General features: G+C 39.4%; 1 protein-coding gene across 4 annotated transcripts in view; it reads right to left on the reverse strand.

Moving 5' to 3' along the window:
* Position 1: 1 nt before the first annotated feature.
* UBE2L3 (ubiquitin conjugating enzyme E2 L3) overlaps positions 2–16,623 on the reverse strand; it is an 18,528-nt gene continuing 1,906 nt past the window's right edge. For 3 of the 4 annotated variants that reach the window (XM_027689769.1, XM_027689771.1, XM_027689768.1), the window contains exons 2-4: positions 10,135–10,230; positions 6,084–6,270; positions 2–2,736 (exon numbers count right to left, since the gene is read on the reverse strand). In XM_027689769.1, the coding sequence (XP_027545570.1) occupies positions 2,582–2,736; positions 6,084–6,270; positions 10,135–10,230 (438 nt within the window). In that variant the 3' untranslated portion in view covers positions 2–2,581. Of the gene's footprint in view, positions 2,737–6,083; positions 6,271–10,134; positions 10,231–10,839; positions 10,876–16,623 lie in introns of those variants that run through there. The other variant, XM_027689770.1, reaches the window with a different exon arrangement.

Consider the following 16,623-nt stretch of genomic DNA (forward strand, 5'->3'; position numbering starts at 1 on the left):
CTTTGAGAGCAATTTTTATTAGGGTAGCAGAATGGACTTGCAGGAAGCCTATACCAGTACTCCTGGGTGTAGTTTCACCAGTGCGCTGCTTTTATTGTGGATGTTCAACTGCACGTTTAGAATTCAGCATGGCTTAGGGAACCAGAGAGAAGAAGAGCTGGATTTCCTGAGTTAACATAGGACTTCACACTTGGATTTCTTCTCCTCAGACTTCAGCCACACAACAGTGTCGGATCCCTTTGTTCAGAGGCTGCCCCCAGACAGCATCAGCACTTGGGTTACACATCTCACAGTTTAGCAATTGGACTATGGAGAACACACCAAGAGAACTGATAGCAGGATCTGTCTTCCATGTGACCTCTGCAGCTGGAATCGGAATGGCTGGTGCAGCACTGCATGACTCGAGTTCCTTGGATCACACAGCCCTTCCCTTCCAACAGCATCCGAGTCACAGCAATGCAGACAGATGCAGTCTTTGACCTGAGAGGCTTTACAACCACAGAGTAACTACTGAGTAGCAATGAGGGCAGCAAACTAATGCTACAGTTTTGTTTCAAATAAAATTTAGAGAATGGTATGTTTCCATGCCAACAGACATGATCAAAGGTACAGTGACTCAGGTGATGTGGAAGTTACACGCTTCAGTTTGACAGATAATTTGGCATTATTTTATTATGAATCCGAGTGAGCGTGAATGAAACAGAATCGGTACCAACCTTCTGCAAATAAAGACACGAAGCTGTGAAAATTTGGTAATAGTGCTCTCACAAGCCTGAAAACACTTAGGAAATGCAAGTTTCTGTAAATAAGGTGAATGTGGTTTAACTTTATTTACCTGCCAAAGAATCTGTCTAAGAACACTTAAACATAACATTTCTTAGCTCCCTAACTTATAAAAAAATTACGTTCAACAGAGGTGAGGTACTGGGCTGTCGTTGTTTACACTAAATCAGAAATGAAAGCCAGATGAGAGGGATGAATGAGGGAATAGCAAATACACAAGACATTAAAACCAAGAGAGACTTACTGCTTGACACACTAGTTCTGAAAGGTTGCAAAGGCAGAGGCTGTATTAAAACTGAATTTGAGAGTACAGGCAACCACCTAGGTGTCAGGGATTTTCTAACTCAGCTTCCTGCACATCAAAATGATATGTGCTCCCAGATACCGATGGATTTCTGGAGATAATGTGTGTTTGCTCAGTAACAGACCCCAGCTGGAGAGTAGGGGGGACATGGCAGTTTGACTGTGTGGCAGTTTGACCATGGAGCAACAAATCACACTGAACTGGGGAGAGAAGGCAGGTGACAAGCAGCAGGGACACAGCCAAGGATGCTCAGGTCTGAACAGAAAGGGCTTCCTTCAGCATGCGTAGGAGTGCCGCAGAGCAACTGGCAAACAGCTCTGCCTGATTAAGCCACAATGCCAGAATGACACTTGAACGCTCACTGAATCACCCAACCCGTGTGTTTAAACACAGGAGCAGCAGCAGCAAAGCACATTCACACATTATTACTCAGCCCTGTCCTTGCTCCAGTGCTGGCAGAACCCGGCAGCAGAGGGGCTGGGAAGGGGCACAAGTGCCATCCCATAAACACAGGTGTTTCTTACGCATTCTGATGGAAAACGTTCAGAGATGACAGCAGTGCTGTCAGGTTTAGTTCTTTAACTCCAAATGAACATCTCCGAAATACCAATTTTAAATTCAAGAAACCAGTTTATCACTTTGGTACCTCTTGGTCCTCAGTTTCTAACACTCTCCTGGATTGGTTGCAATGTTGTTCTGTGCACATTCCTGCTGCTCTGCATAGGTATTAAGGACAGAAGTGAAGGAAATTTGAAATCACATTCCACTACTTGTTTGCTACAGATTTTTTTCCCAAAGTATTCCAAAAGCAGAACATAAGCCACATTCTAATTCAATGACACACACAAAAACTTGGGTTTCCCCGTTTAATAGACATTGGCCAGATTTACATCAGACCCAGACATTATTTCTGATTGGTTTTGTGGGATTGGGTTGTTTTTTGTTTATTATGTTACAAACTGAAGTTCAGGGGAACTTGCAACAAGTCCCACAAAGCACAGTGCAACATTTAAAAAGAAAAGTAAACGAAACTGCCAAACATTCAATCATTTTCTGCCAGAACTGGGATATTTTTCCTAAGACATCACTTTGAGGAGGGGGTTTAAAATTCAGTGAATGAACTCAAGATAGTGGGAACTGCAAGGAAAAATAAGAAATGACAGCCACAACTTTTTCAATTTAAGGGCAGAATATAAGTCTAAGATATTTTTGATAAATTCTGACAAGAAAAAGAAAACAGCGTACTTTAAAGTATATTGAAGCAGTGATTTTTAAACAAAGAAAGCAGAACTAGAACATCTTAAATTTTAATCCTTTCTTTACAGGTTACCTAGCCCACTTTTGATTAAGAAAACTGTAGAAAGTTAGTAACAGCCACAAGTTCACACCGAAAGGTGGCACTTGTCAATTTTCCATAGAGTCCTGCTTTACGGGGTGTCTCAAATGCACTGCTCCGATCTTCTATCATACGTTGCTGACAGCAGTTGTGTCAGATTAGTCCACTGGTCGCTTTTCACCATATTTCTTTGTAAACTCTTCAGCGTTCTTACAGAATTTTTTACGGTCCTTAGAGTATTCTTCAGCTAGGTCAGCCCGGAGGGGGTGCTCGGGCTGTGGATCATTCACCAGTGCTATGAGGGACTGGATTACTGTCAAAAGAAGTATAGAGACCATCAGACACTACGATGGTTAATTTTTAAAAATCAAACTATAAGCAAAATTCCCCAGTAAGAAAAGAGCTTTAACTGCATTTAAATACATCCCCATAAATCTCGGGCCTTTTCAAACGCAGGATATGAGTAAGCTGGAGCAATATGCCAAGATTTTGTTCAATGACCATGAATGAACACCAGAGAATTGTATTTGTAAACAAAATCAACGTGAATAGAGACCAAAGTGCACTACAAATGATTTCCCATAACTGGCATCCCATCTGAAATACTCTCCTGTGGCTCAAAAAGAATCTAAGTTCCCAGACAAATTCTTCTAAAGGGATTGGGTAAAGATGGAATTTCCACCATGAAGCATTTTTCTCAACACCTGTTACAGTGATGCAGCTGTGACTGTGCCCACTTCCGGAAACCCTTTTTTCCAACTTTATTTCCCTATGACTCTTAATTCCCCTGTGAACAGCAGGCAAGCCTTCCCTTTACTCTCATAGTTCTTGACCGAGGCAGCCACCAGCAGAGATGCACCAGGCAGACAAAGGGGTGAGAGCTGGAAAGGGCATTTCCCCCCTGCTCACAGCTATGTCACCGAGGAAATGTCATTCCTCAGGAAACAGAAATGCCCCTAACATTTGCACAGCGAGCCTCACACACCACAGTGACATTTACTGCTACATTTTCCTCACACATTCCTCATGGCCACTGAAAGCTCACAAGGATGGGGAGTTCCCCTGTCCTGTCACTCAAAGGTGTCCTGGGGGCAGGTCTACACAAAGAGCACCTCCCTGGCCAACAGCTCGAGCAGCATGAGCAGCATGAGCAGCATGAGCAGCATGAGCAGCATGAGCAGCATTCGTTTGAGGTAAGCCTGTGCTACTCTGAGTAAGACAAGGCAGCACTCCCGGGGTTTTTAATGTGAATATAAAAAACTCTCTTCACTTCATGTACTGCACACCAGGGCCAACTGCTTCCTCCTGAACTCACTTCCAATGCTGACACCTGCCCCATCCTGCAGAGGAGTGTTCCACAGCTCAGCCACATGTGTGTGGAAACACCTGCCCCATCCTGCAGAGGAGTGTTCCACAGCTCAGCCACGTGTGTGTGGAAAGGCAGAGTCTGTCCTTTGTTCTGAAACATCTACTTAGCAGTTCAACTGGATTCTCCCTTGCAATGCAAGTTCCTACAATGCTTATCACTCCAGTAGAATCAGGAATACTGGAGTGGCTTCTTTTGGAGCATTGATCTTGTCAAGCTCATACTCTTTTCTACCCTTAGCTGACAGGAATGGGAACATACCTCAAACTAAATGCTCAACTTTGGACTGCTAAACAGGAACATTTCTTACGAAAAATCTGAGTTGAAACTGCAACAAACTATCTAAGGAATGTAGAATTGCTATTAGCTTCCTTCACAGTAACTCACCAGTCCTGGACTTACAACTGCCATCACATTACTGACTGCTTATGAAACCAGCAGCAACACTGCATGGGACAATCCCTTCTCATTGAGCAAAACATGCTAAAACACTAGAGGGAAAATGTGTGTTCAATAACCTTAACAACATAGTAAGAAACACACGCCAGAAAAAGTCTTAACAGAAACTGCCTCAATATCCACAGCATTTAAAAACTATACTGCCATAACAATATTTTTTAATATTAAGCATAAATAAATAAAAAGTACAGCAGTAAGATGCACATTTAGTATGTGAATGAGAGGTGAGTTAATGATTTATGATTAACCTAATCTCTCCACTTTCTTGACACCTCACTGAACAAAACCAATCATTTTGGTTTTGACATTATTAGTAATAATGTCACATTATTTCATTGAGAAAGGCCCAAACAGCAAACAGACTGAGGGTGATTTTTTAGCGCAGAAGAAATGTGAAGCAAAAGGAACAGGCATTTAAGCAGGGCTGTAATAACACTGTCACAGGTTCATACAACCATGTAGTAACAACAGATGCTGACACTGAAACAACTTTTTGAAGAACGAGTTAAAAGACAAATGAAAGACCACAACACAGCAGATCATGAGAGATTTGCATTATTTTGGTACCCTAGGTTTGTTCCAAATTCTGATTTTAACACAGCTTTTATTCACTCTCTCAGATAAAAAGGGAATTGCTTCTTCTGAGGGAGACACCAACTGTTTTTCTTGCATGCACACAATTGCTTCAGCAGTTCCAACTAATGCTAGCTTGCATTTCAAGCTGCGCAAAGACGTCATTTCTTTACCTAACTAGAAAAGGCTGATAGGACCAAGACAGCAGCTCAAGTGTTAACAGAAGCCTTCTACACATAGTTTCCATCTCCTCTCTCTTCTAAAACAACTACAAGAATTTTGCTGTTTTGTCTTTGGGGCAAGATTACACCAACTGTAAGTACTTCCATTAGCAGGAGGAGACAGGAAAAAGAAATCTTAAGTACAGCATTGTTTCCTATCAGGAACACAGTTCCGGTGAAAGCAACCTTAAAGAGGAGCCTGGAAGATAAACTTTCTCCTATGGAGCAAGATACTTCAGTGTCACCAAAGCTCTTGCACTGCCATAAACTGTTACTCACCTGAATTAATACTTTTAAAAAAATAAGCATTTTTTGCAAGGATGTTTGCTCTTTCTATATGTATAAAAATAAATGCTTAATATCAAACTAATCATTACCTGCCAGAAAATGGGAAATTCTCACCTCAATAACAGAAAAAAACCTACTTGAATCACACTCCCAGTTGGCCACAGAACCTGATGTAACTTTTATCCTTAAAATATTTGAATTCTTATCCTAAGACACTGTACACAGTAAACCTCACAGCAGTGATCTTTTTAGATCTACATCTGTGTTATGATTTCAGGTTTTGTTTATGACTCCCTTGATATTTCAAGCCATATCAAATCACTGAACCACATGGCAGATTATAAAATATACAAAGCCTTGAAGTATCAGACCCTTTCTTTCAAACATCCAGAAATGTACTGAACACCTCTGGATTCTAAAGTCACTTTTTAAAAAGAAAAACACAATAACCCCCACACAAACTACCACCAAAATTTTCAAGTATACCAAGAACACCACCTTCATAAACTCTTCAGTCATGAGGAGTTTTGTGGTTTCCTGGAGATGGAAATTGCACGTGTCCGTGCCATCACCTCACATGCCAGTAACAAAATGAGATTCCACAAGGTTTGCATACCTCATGTGATTCATGACACAAGCCTTAGAACAAATAAACCCCAAGAGCACCAGCAGCTAACAAGTTGACACATTATTAGCTTTAAACACACTACGAAGTTTCTCCATACCCAGTTCTCTCTCCACATGGAGTCCTACCTTGGTCAGTTTTGGTTGCTGGCTTCCAGTTTTCAGCACTAATTACTGGCAGACAAACCTGCCCCTTTTCATCGATGTTAGGGTGATAGATCTTTGTTTTAAATGTAATCTTAGGAGGTTTGAATGGATATTCTGCTGGGAAGTTGATTTCGATTCTGAAGGCTCCTTTATCATATGGAGGATTGTCCTGCAATAAGAAGGTGGAATGTCAAGAACATGGCACATGTTAATGGACTCAAGTGAAAAAAGCATGCTCCAGACTTGGATCTATCAAATGACCTTTTTGAAAGGCACTTTCTTCCAACGTGTACTGCCATGTCTGTGTGTCAGGAAACACCAAAACCTGTTTGGGGACAGAGGCAATACAACCTGTACGTTTGCATCCACCCTGGAAAAAGCAGACTGCCATTGTCCTGCAGCTGGCCGACACTTGTACTAGTGAGAAAGCATCCAACCCCATTTACTCCCAACTCAAGGCCCTATTTAACAAGTAGTTTTATTCCAACTCTGTGTTTCAAAAAACATTGTAAGCCCTTTCCAAGACACAAACAGGAAGGTTGACAAGGGAAATAGGTTTCCTGAACACAGTTAATTTTGTGTGTCTTACAACATGGTGGCATCAGCAGCAAAGCAATTTGATTTGTCAGATCTACCTAAATGTTCTGAGAACGTTTTTGTGCTGACTACACAAAAATCTGCTGAGCATTCATGGGTACTAAAGATAGATATTCACCGCGTCTGCTGATGAGAACATTCTGAATTTGTATGCAGTTTTAGCACCCACTCTTATCAGATCAGTTTTGAAGGAGCATGAAGAGAGAACTGTGAAGTTCTCCATGCTGAAACAGAAAAAACAATGCCCAGAATCTCACTTAGAAAAGCTGTTAGACAATTGATACTGCTTCAGATACTGACTGCAGAAGGGAGGCAGAAGAAAAATAAATAAACCATTGCTACATTTAAAGCTTATGAAAATACTGTTCTGCACTGAAAACAGTAACTGTGGAATGAAGCCTTTCCAAACACGCTGGGAACATGAATCAAAGGATGAGAGTTTCCAGTTGGTGTAAAGTATAATCACACACATTCTTCATTAGCAACCAGACCATTCCCTGCCAACCCCCTCCAGGATTTACCAGTACTGGGGGGCAAGGAGTGTTGTATTAAAATATTAGTCAACAGAAAACATTTAAGTTCATCCATATGGAGAATCTGGTTGTGCATTTGTAAGAAATACAGCACAATTTCTGCAGCCAAGGGAAGAAGTAACTACAGTGCCTTTAAAATCACTTTTTACCGAAGCAATCCTAAAAGCTTTGGAAGTTTAACAAATAATTTTTGGTGGTGGTGACAACTTAAGCAGTCAGTGCTCTCTCCCCCCACAGCTCACTTGTCCTTGCCTCCATCACAAGCTCTAATTTGTGAGGATATTCAGTGAACTGACACGGGAAGTGACCTGCCTTAAAAACATCCATTTTCTTCACTGTACCTGACCAATGCATTGAAACAAAAGTGTATGTAGACTATTCAAGCAATTAATTTCTAATTATTTGTTATATTTATTTTGACACTGACAAGAGAAATAGAATTTTAAACACCAAAACACGACTTGCATTCTCCTGCAAACTCTGTAAAAGTTTGTCCATAGTCAGCAGTTTTGATTAAGTGAAATGAAATTCATGGTACACCATCAGTACCTGTTACAAGAATAAGGAGCCTGGGGTAGAGATAATCTTGTTTTGACATTGAAATCAAACAAATAACATACCTTGGCCACCCACAGTACACAAATTACCTTATTCTACAGTTCAGAACAGGAAAAGAAGTTGACCAGGTACCTTCAATTTGCTTCTCAATTGAGTGAACACCCTTTGAAACTAATAGTTGTTCCAAAGAGTAAAATATGTTAGAAACAAAAGCTTCTAAAGCTTTACAGTTCACCTTTACATTATCTTTCACATTAATTCTGTATGAACACAAAAATATTAACCTTTATCTTTCACACCTTTATTAAGCAGCTGACCAAAGTAATGCCCAGTTACAGAGTTTAATAATCAGTAACTGGTTACTCCTACTGAAGCATACTTCATTAAACCTTAAGCAAGAACATTTTCTAAATGCAAACAGCATGTGAAATTTCAAAAGCAAATACTCAGAGAAAAAAACCCAAAACTTGCAACCAGTTCGTGTGTTGCATTTTTGAGCCATCAACTCTAGTACCAAAATAGCTGAAGAGGTGTGAAGACTAAAACATCTCCTATAAAGTATCCTCAGAATAAAAACCTATACTACTCTTTGAATGCATACTCAACATTAATTACTATAGGAAGTATAATTTAATTACAAAATTCTCCCTTAACTACGCCAGCAGTGAATTTAAGGCTACTTCTCCTGTAACGGGGCATATTACAAACCAAAAGGCAGGTCTGGAGCACAGTTAACTTCATCAACATTTAAAGATTTGTGATGCTTTGAATCTTCGCAAAACAAACAACTACACTCATACTCTGGTGAGCAGAAACTGTTAAAAATAGCTGCTGTACACCACACATTCCTAATTTAACAGGAAAAGCAAGTATTTTTGTGTTTTGCTTTATTAGTCACATTAGTTTACCAACCTTACACTGCTTCAAAATATTATCAAAGCACTAAACTGTTATGCCCGAACCACAAACACCAGAGTGGCTGATTAAAGCAGTTGTTTCTCAGTTCTGTCAAATTTCAGTGTCAGATCCCGCTTGCTTTATTTGCAAGAGTAGTGTCAACCACTCCAAGGAATCACTTGCAGGCACATAAGTAAACAGTAACTAAATGTGTTCTACAGCATTTAAAGCACAAAGGCCCAGCCGTTATCCCAGCCTGTGCCTTGTGAATTCCAGAACAGCATCCAAGTTAAAAGGCAGAGGCATCACTATAGAGGTGTCTCAAAGTCTTATGTATATATTAAAAAGATAGACTTCCACTGGCTGGAGGGGCTTTTTGGCAGCATCCACAGAAAAGCAGAACTGCTGCCCCAGCGGCACAGCCCCAGTTGCTGCAGGCTTAGAAGCAACTCATAGAACCAAGGGAGGCATTTCCCGCTGCTACAGTCACAGCAGGGAAACAAGAGGTGAAAATCCAAGGGACTTCCGACCAAGGAATTCAACACAGCAGATTTCCTGCTTTCTCCTTAGTAATAAATCCCTCTCTATTTGACTAACACAGTGGTTATCTACTTAGACGAAACATTCTCCACTAGAAGACTGTAGTGCTTATAAAATTAATTTTTTTGGCACTAACTAATGCCTAAATAAAGACATTTTCTTTTAAAGAGTTCGCTTCTGAAAATACAAACCCTTTCCTTGCATCAAACTTTTTCCAATACTCAATTTTATCCTAGAAATAAATCTAGTCAATTATAAAAAAAATACTAGGGAGTAAAAGTATTTCATATTTTCTTTAATTATTATTTATGTTGATGTAGATTTTGTATTTTAAGCTTAATGTAAAAAAAATTCAATGTAAAAACAAAATGTAAAAAATTAATATAAAATAAAAGGTCATTTGCTTCCCTCTTCCAACACTCAGTGCCACCACTGAGCTCCAGTGTTGGACCAGGCCTACAATAATGCAGCATCCAGGGATGGATCAGGAGTAGAACACCTTGCAGTTACAGAAGGATTTTTCTTCAGGCTAGTTATAACAAACACAAAGTAACATTTATCAGACTTGGATAAAACAAACCACAGAAGACACTCAAATGAGACAGGAAGATTATGCTCTTTGCCCCAGATTACACAGGGTGTCTGAAGAGAGACAAGATTTAAAACCAGGAGCACATTTCAGATGCTGCAGTATCACCTGTGTAAACTCACCTTGTATTTATTAACAACCAGCTGCTGCCCAAATGCACAACTGTGAAGGATAGGTTTTATAATAATAAAGAAGATATCCTTGTCAGGGTGCAGGAATTATTTCATGGTCATCAGCCGCACTACTAAACTGTAGATTTATGACATACAAATGATCCTCATTTTAAAGTTCATAAGAATAAGGAGTAACCTATACTCACAGGAACAATGAGCCCTTGCCAGGTCAATAAATTAGCTTCATCAACCTGGATATTACGGAAGTTTTTCATTCCACATTTGCGGATTTCTTCAAGCTCCTGAAAAGCAAAGTAAAGTGTTAAGTGTAAGTTAATAACTGTATTAAGCAAGATGTTCATATTTATTTTTCAAGATGCTTAGAGGTCAGTGTGGGTTTCTTTAATGTTAAAGCAGCTTGAGGTTGTAGTGGTGGCAACCCACACAAATAAGAAATAAAATTTTGCACCTGTAAAAAGTGAAATTCTCTACAACAAAATATTAAAAAGCTTATTTTTTTGTCAAGAAAACACAAAAATGCCTTGTTATTAACAGGATTAGAGATACAACGAAGCAAAAGCATTAAAAAAGTACATTTTAAAATGGTTTTCTATTTCAAATGTAAATCAGTGGCTTTGGTAACAGACCATTGATAACACTGTGAGGTGCAGAAATAAAATGCATCTAAGGACTTGTCTGAAGGAGAACAGTGATTTGGAAAAACTATTTCATAACAGTTTTGAACACAGATAAAAATCACTGAACAGGCCAATTATTTCAACTGAAAACAAAACAAATTCCTGCATGACCAGCTTAAATTGATCCAAACCCAGAAAAATATCAATCTAACCCAAACAAGCCTTGTTCAGACCAGTGACTTGAGAAGATTCAGCTTTCCCTCTCTTTGGTACCTCAAAGCTCACAGTACACATTTAGAGTCCTCTCTTTATAGCTGTGTCACTCTTGAACAAGGTATCTTTCTGCAACAGTCAAACCATTTTTAATCAGTTAGTGATCCAGGTATCACCAAAACAAGTATTTCAGCATTTTTCTATTTAAAATTATTTATAAACCCTAGTGTAGGGACTGTTTCCTGGAGTATTTCATAAGGGCTAAAAAGAAACACACGGTTTCACTTTTATTTCCCCCACAACAATTACAATCCTTTGCTGTTTAACTCCGCTGTTTAATCTTTAAAGAGAACTTAACTGAATACAAATTCAAAAGTCATCCACAGTCAACATGGAAGTTTCCCAGTGCTTTCAAAAATGCAGCACATGCCTGGTGGCTGCATAGGTTAGGAAAAATGTTGCTTATACAGCAGCACTTGTGTACTCTGACAGTGCTCAGCTCTGCAATGAGTGCAGGCACCTTGCAAAATTAGGCTGGGCATTACTACGATAAAACCACCAACTACAAGCAAAGGCACTACAGACTGGAAAACAAAAACCACCAGTTTTCCTGCTACAAGTGCTGTACTGTCTATTTTTTTTTTCGGGTTAAGGTTTTTTCCCCCTAAAATATCTCTATGTTCATATTGGATCAAATGTTTCTGCATCTGACTGACAGATTTAATACTTGCAATAAGTTCTTGCATAAACTCAGCACAGTGATAAACTCGAAGGAAAATGAGATTTCCAAATGCACAGGAAACAAAAATCACATAAGAGCCATGCATCAGAAAACGAACATTTACATTCCCACCCACCGCACCCACAAAAGCAAGAACATGCTCCAAACACGGAAGTTTAACCTTGGAGTCTTGGACACTGAATTGATGCCCAACACAGTCTTCATGACACTAAAACTTACTATCCAGTCTAGACCCATGGATTAATCCCCAAATTCTACTGCTGCTACATTTATGCAATGTCATAGACAGTTTGGGTGGGTTTTTTTTTAAAGAGTTAAGAGGATTATCCTATATCCTTAAAGCAGAAAAACATATAAAAGCCACACAAAAATAATCCCATGAATCATATTTATAGGGATAAAGAGCAAACCAAAATATTCACGAGAAAATAAGCTTTATTATCGCAGCTCTAAGTGATGCTTTAACCTCACCGCAAGTGCAAATCCCCCCAGTGCCTTCCCTCCAGCGCTCCTGCACAAAGCAGCAGCTCAGGGAGAGCCTGACTGATCTCAGACTGACTCTGCCCCAACAGGGTCAGGGAAGTAACTTGCTCCAAACAGTTTTGCTGCTCTCTCTCATCACACACAGAACTGTGAAGTCCTGGCAAACTACTACTCCACAGCATGTAAAAGGGATAAATTCCACTCCATACTAGATGTAACACATCAAACATTGGGAACAAAATAAACTAATTCAGCAGTAAGTATTTAAGCATGAGTAAACATGCACAAATAGGCATTATCACAAGTGCCTTCACTCTAAAACAAGGAAAGGAAAACGGGTTTAGATTATTTTCTAGCTGCTATATAAAAACATTACGCATATGATAGAAATCTCCCCCCCATTATGTCTCAGCGAGAGTGCAGATTCCATGCAGGAACTTTTATCCTGGGTTCAGACAAAGCATTACACTGTTGCTGGCCCAGAGAACAACTGTCCAGAAACACAAAAAAAGGGAGGACTGTGACTCTATAATTCAGGTATGTCATTAAGCTATTAAAACAAATTAGAAAAGCGTGGCTTCACATTTCTGGAAAATTAAACGCCTCCATCTTATAGTTAGATTCAGGTTAAAAAACTGGATGCTGAACTAAGAAAAGGAAGAATCCCATACAGAGATCATTACAAAATTGTAAAACTTTGTATGCAAGCAACAATAAGTTTAAAATAAACATGCAAATAGCTCCTCATTTCCCCTCAAGTCCACCACGGGAGAGAGGGAATTAAATAAGAAGACACTAAACAAGCCAGAAGTTATCGAGGCCATTAAACTGACATGTGAGGCCTTTGCAGGAAATCACTTCCAAAATCAGAGAAGTGGTAAATTACTGGAGTGTGTCAGGGCTCTATCCTGCCCTTCTCCTGTGGCTGGAGCTGACAGCTGAGCCAGGGACAGACAGGATAAACCCAGCAGTTCCATCCCTCACATGCAGGCAGGACTGCAAAGGTCATGGACAACCAAGCCACTTAAGCAGGGCACGTGCTAAGTGAACCATGCACTTATGACAGATCCCAATTTATATGAGAAATTACTTTTCTTATACTAGAAGCGTTTAAGATTTCATTTGTCACTCCAAATGAATCAGTTCCGTGTCAGACTTATTTACAAAAAGCTTTTTTTTTCCACACTACTGTCCCCACAATCACAACACTACACAAGTCATTCAGGAGTGGTAAGAGCTTAACCATTCACAATCTAAGGGTGTGAGGGGAGGTTGTTTCAGTTTTTTTCTTCTGGCAACTCCCAAAGCCCATAATAAAGATTTAACTGCTTTAGAGCCATGGAGGCAGCCACAACTACAGCATAAATCTACGGTAAAGAAAGCGAACGAGCTAACTAAATACTTTCAAGCAGCACAGATTAAAGTTAACATTACATTTAACATGGGTTTGCGCAACTCCAAAGGAACAAAAACTACCTTATGAGGTAAAAGGATACAATCCAGATATTTATTTCAAAATAATACTTAAGAGTCTAGGCAGACAGTAAATGGATTAATACCCTTTCTTGTCCTCCACCCCTTAATTTTGTCAAGTAACATAATTAAAGGAGCACAGGAGGAGCGTAAATAAAGGGTAGAAGGCTGCAGTAAGAATTTCAATCAGTCTTCATTCCCCACTCTGTTATCAACCTTGTGTGTGACCTTGCTGCATTGGTTTCCCCACTTACAAAACTCAAAGGTCTTACTTCACGGGGCTCTCTTGAGAAATGATGTTTGTAGTTTGGAAATGTTCAGAGAAAATGTTATACACAGCACATGAAATGGATAAAACATTGTTCCAGAGGTGGTATCTGATCTTCAAGTATATAATGCTGAAGGTAGTCATAAAAGTCCATACTACCTCATATACAATGATTAAGGATTTGAAATTGTTATTTTCAATATTGTGTAATCGTTTGTGCTGTTCAAATAAAAAATTAAATTTTGAAATTAAAAAGAAAAGCAGCATCAGCTTAAAATGCCGTTAAGTCTTTCAAAAACCCTGCAACCATTTTATCCATGCATCTTTCAAGTTTTGGGACTTCTCTAAATAAACAAGTCAGATAGGAAAATGCAGTGAAGGCAAATATTTGTAAGAGTACCGTCCTAGAATATGGGAATAAGTGTAAGAGCTCATATTGACTTCAGTAAGTTCTGCATCAAGCCCAAAATGCTACTAAATTCACAAATAAAAACAAAAGTCTACTGAAATAACTAAACCGTGATTCTCTAGTGTTTACAACTTATGTTTAAGTCTTTATAAATACATTCTTTAAAAGATGCCTGACAAAGCTAAACAGGCTCCAAAACACTGGAACTGACCAGTTTCACTTTCTGAATTTACAGTACAGAGAAGTGTTAAAACACCTAAAAATATAATTTTACCACAAAAAAACCCCAACACAAACCCAACTAAAACCCCAAATAGAATCTAGCTCTTATAAGAAATAGCAGTAAGTTTCCTCTACAAAGTTACAACCTTGTACACTCACATCTTATTGACTAAGTAATCTACTTTTTGGCAAAGTATTTTCATTTGATTAAAAATCCTTTTGTCAATTCTCTGTTTCAGAAAGGGAAAATTAATCGATATTCTCACTTCTCCATAAGGACAATCATACATTGCTCAAAACTACATCTCCTTTGTTACTGACAATGGAAGTTTGAATCAATTTTGAACTATTTTTCAAATAATAAAGTTGTCTAAAACCTCTTTATTTGGGAGGGTTACAGTGTTTACAGGACCACAGCATCCTGGAGATAGCAGGCCACCTACCTGGGTGTGGTCTCGTTTGTGTTTTATCATGGAGTTGAACAGTTGCATAAATGTTTGACTATGCAATTATGGAAACAGAGCAAAAACTATGAGATTAAAATAATTGTCTACGTATCTCACTTCATATTTACTCTTTAAATCTATTTCCAATTTTTAACACTAAAGATACTTTTGAACATCCAAAAACCAGGAAACTAAACCATGGATCTTACAGATTACAGGCAGCCACCATGGAAGGGCACAGCTCCACACCTGGGGCAGCACAGCCTTCTCCAACACCACCCAACACCCTCTGGAATGTGCAGCTCGGCATCATGTTACTACACCTGCAAGTAAGTACTATGAGTATCCAGCACCAAAATAGCTGCACCCTCTGCAGCCCCCCACTACTTCACACAGCATTTAGCTACGGATCTCACATGGAGAACAGCTTGTTTTACAGTAGTGGGTGGTAGCTGTGAAAAGCCTTCCCCTGAAGTCTCCGGGAGATCCGTGACCCCCATCACACGTTTGGAGACAATTTGCTTTATACAGGAAAGGACCTTGAAGCCTCGTACCCCCTTAAAAGAGAAGCCTTAGATCCTTTCCTAAATGTAATCACTCCATATCTGCCTGTTTTAACCCTGAGAGATCGTCCACAACAGAACATCTTTGACAAAGACTCCTTTATTCCCACCACTCACATTTCACAAGGAGTGAAATTCAACAACTGTGGCTCGTTGGAGAGGTGTAATGGTGGCTCACAGATCAAACCTCCACTTCAGATGTCACTGGAATATGAGTAATTAGCGATGTTTATTTCCCATTTTTGCTAAGCTAGGTGTCCTCCTGGAAGGGCACACCTCCCTTGAGCTGCTGTGAATCAGGAGGGAAGACTTCAGTTAAGACTATTTGATGCTCTAAAGTTCAGCAAAAATAGGCCATAAATAAGGTCTTTGGCCTAGGGAACGTGATGTGCTCAAACACACCCTCAGATAACAAGTCAACCTTATTCTCTTTATAACTTGAATTCACATTTAAAATTGAACTGTATGAGTACAATGACAAAATTTGTAACGCTTCTTTCACATATGGGTTTGCAAATGGCTTCCCCAATCTGTAAAGGACATCCATTTTCACCTGGAGAGCAGAAACTAGACTCATACTCCCAGTTTTCTACAGGCAGACGGCGAGTTATTACGGATGTGCTGCATCCAGCCTCTTTGAGCCAGAGTAATTAATATGAATAACTATGATGCATGACACGAGTCCAGAAAAAATGCAGTACTTCAAAATGTTGGCAAGACCTTAAGGAAACGGGTGATCTATAAAAGGTTTAAGGTTTAGTCTCACTTATCAAAGACAAACTTGATATTTAGCTCAGAGAAGACACAGTTAATGCTTATCCTAAATTATTTCAAACATAGTTGAGTGACACAGAAAAAACCCTATTTCCTTTAGTTATAATCCCTCATCATTCCAAGACCCTGAGAAAGACAGCCCACAGACTCTTCCCAATTGCAAAACTTCAACAGCGAATGATTTTAATTTAAAGTGGACCTGTGAATTTGGAACTTCAACAGCGATATTAGGGTGATACACAGGCGAGTTTGGACCTTCAAAGTATCATGCTGCAGCAATCCAGATGATGTCACTCATATGAGCTCTACTTTGTTCCTACTGAGATGAATGGCAAAACCAAAGCCATTTGGGCTGACCTGACTCTCCAGAGGCAGGAAAGGATCTGCTTATTTAACAGCCTTTGCAAATTGTGCGATAGAGCATCTTGCGGCTCTTGGGCCGCATAAAAACCACATACAGCGCG

This window comes from Neopelma chrysocephalum, unplaced genomic scaffold (genome assembly GCF_003984885.1).
Source record: "Neopelma chrysocephalum unplaced genomic scaffold, ASM398488v2 Primary Assembly neopelma1_77, whole genome shotgun sequence".
NCBI lineage: Eukaryota > Metazoa > Chordata > Aves > Passeriformes > Pipridae > Neopelma > Neopelma chrysocephalum.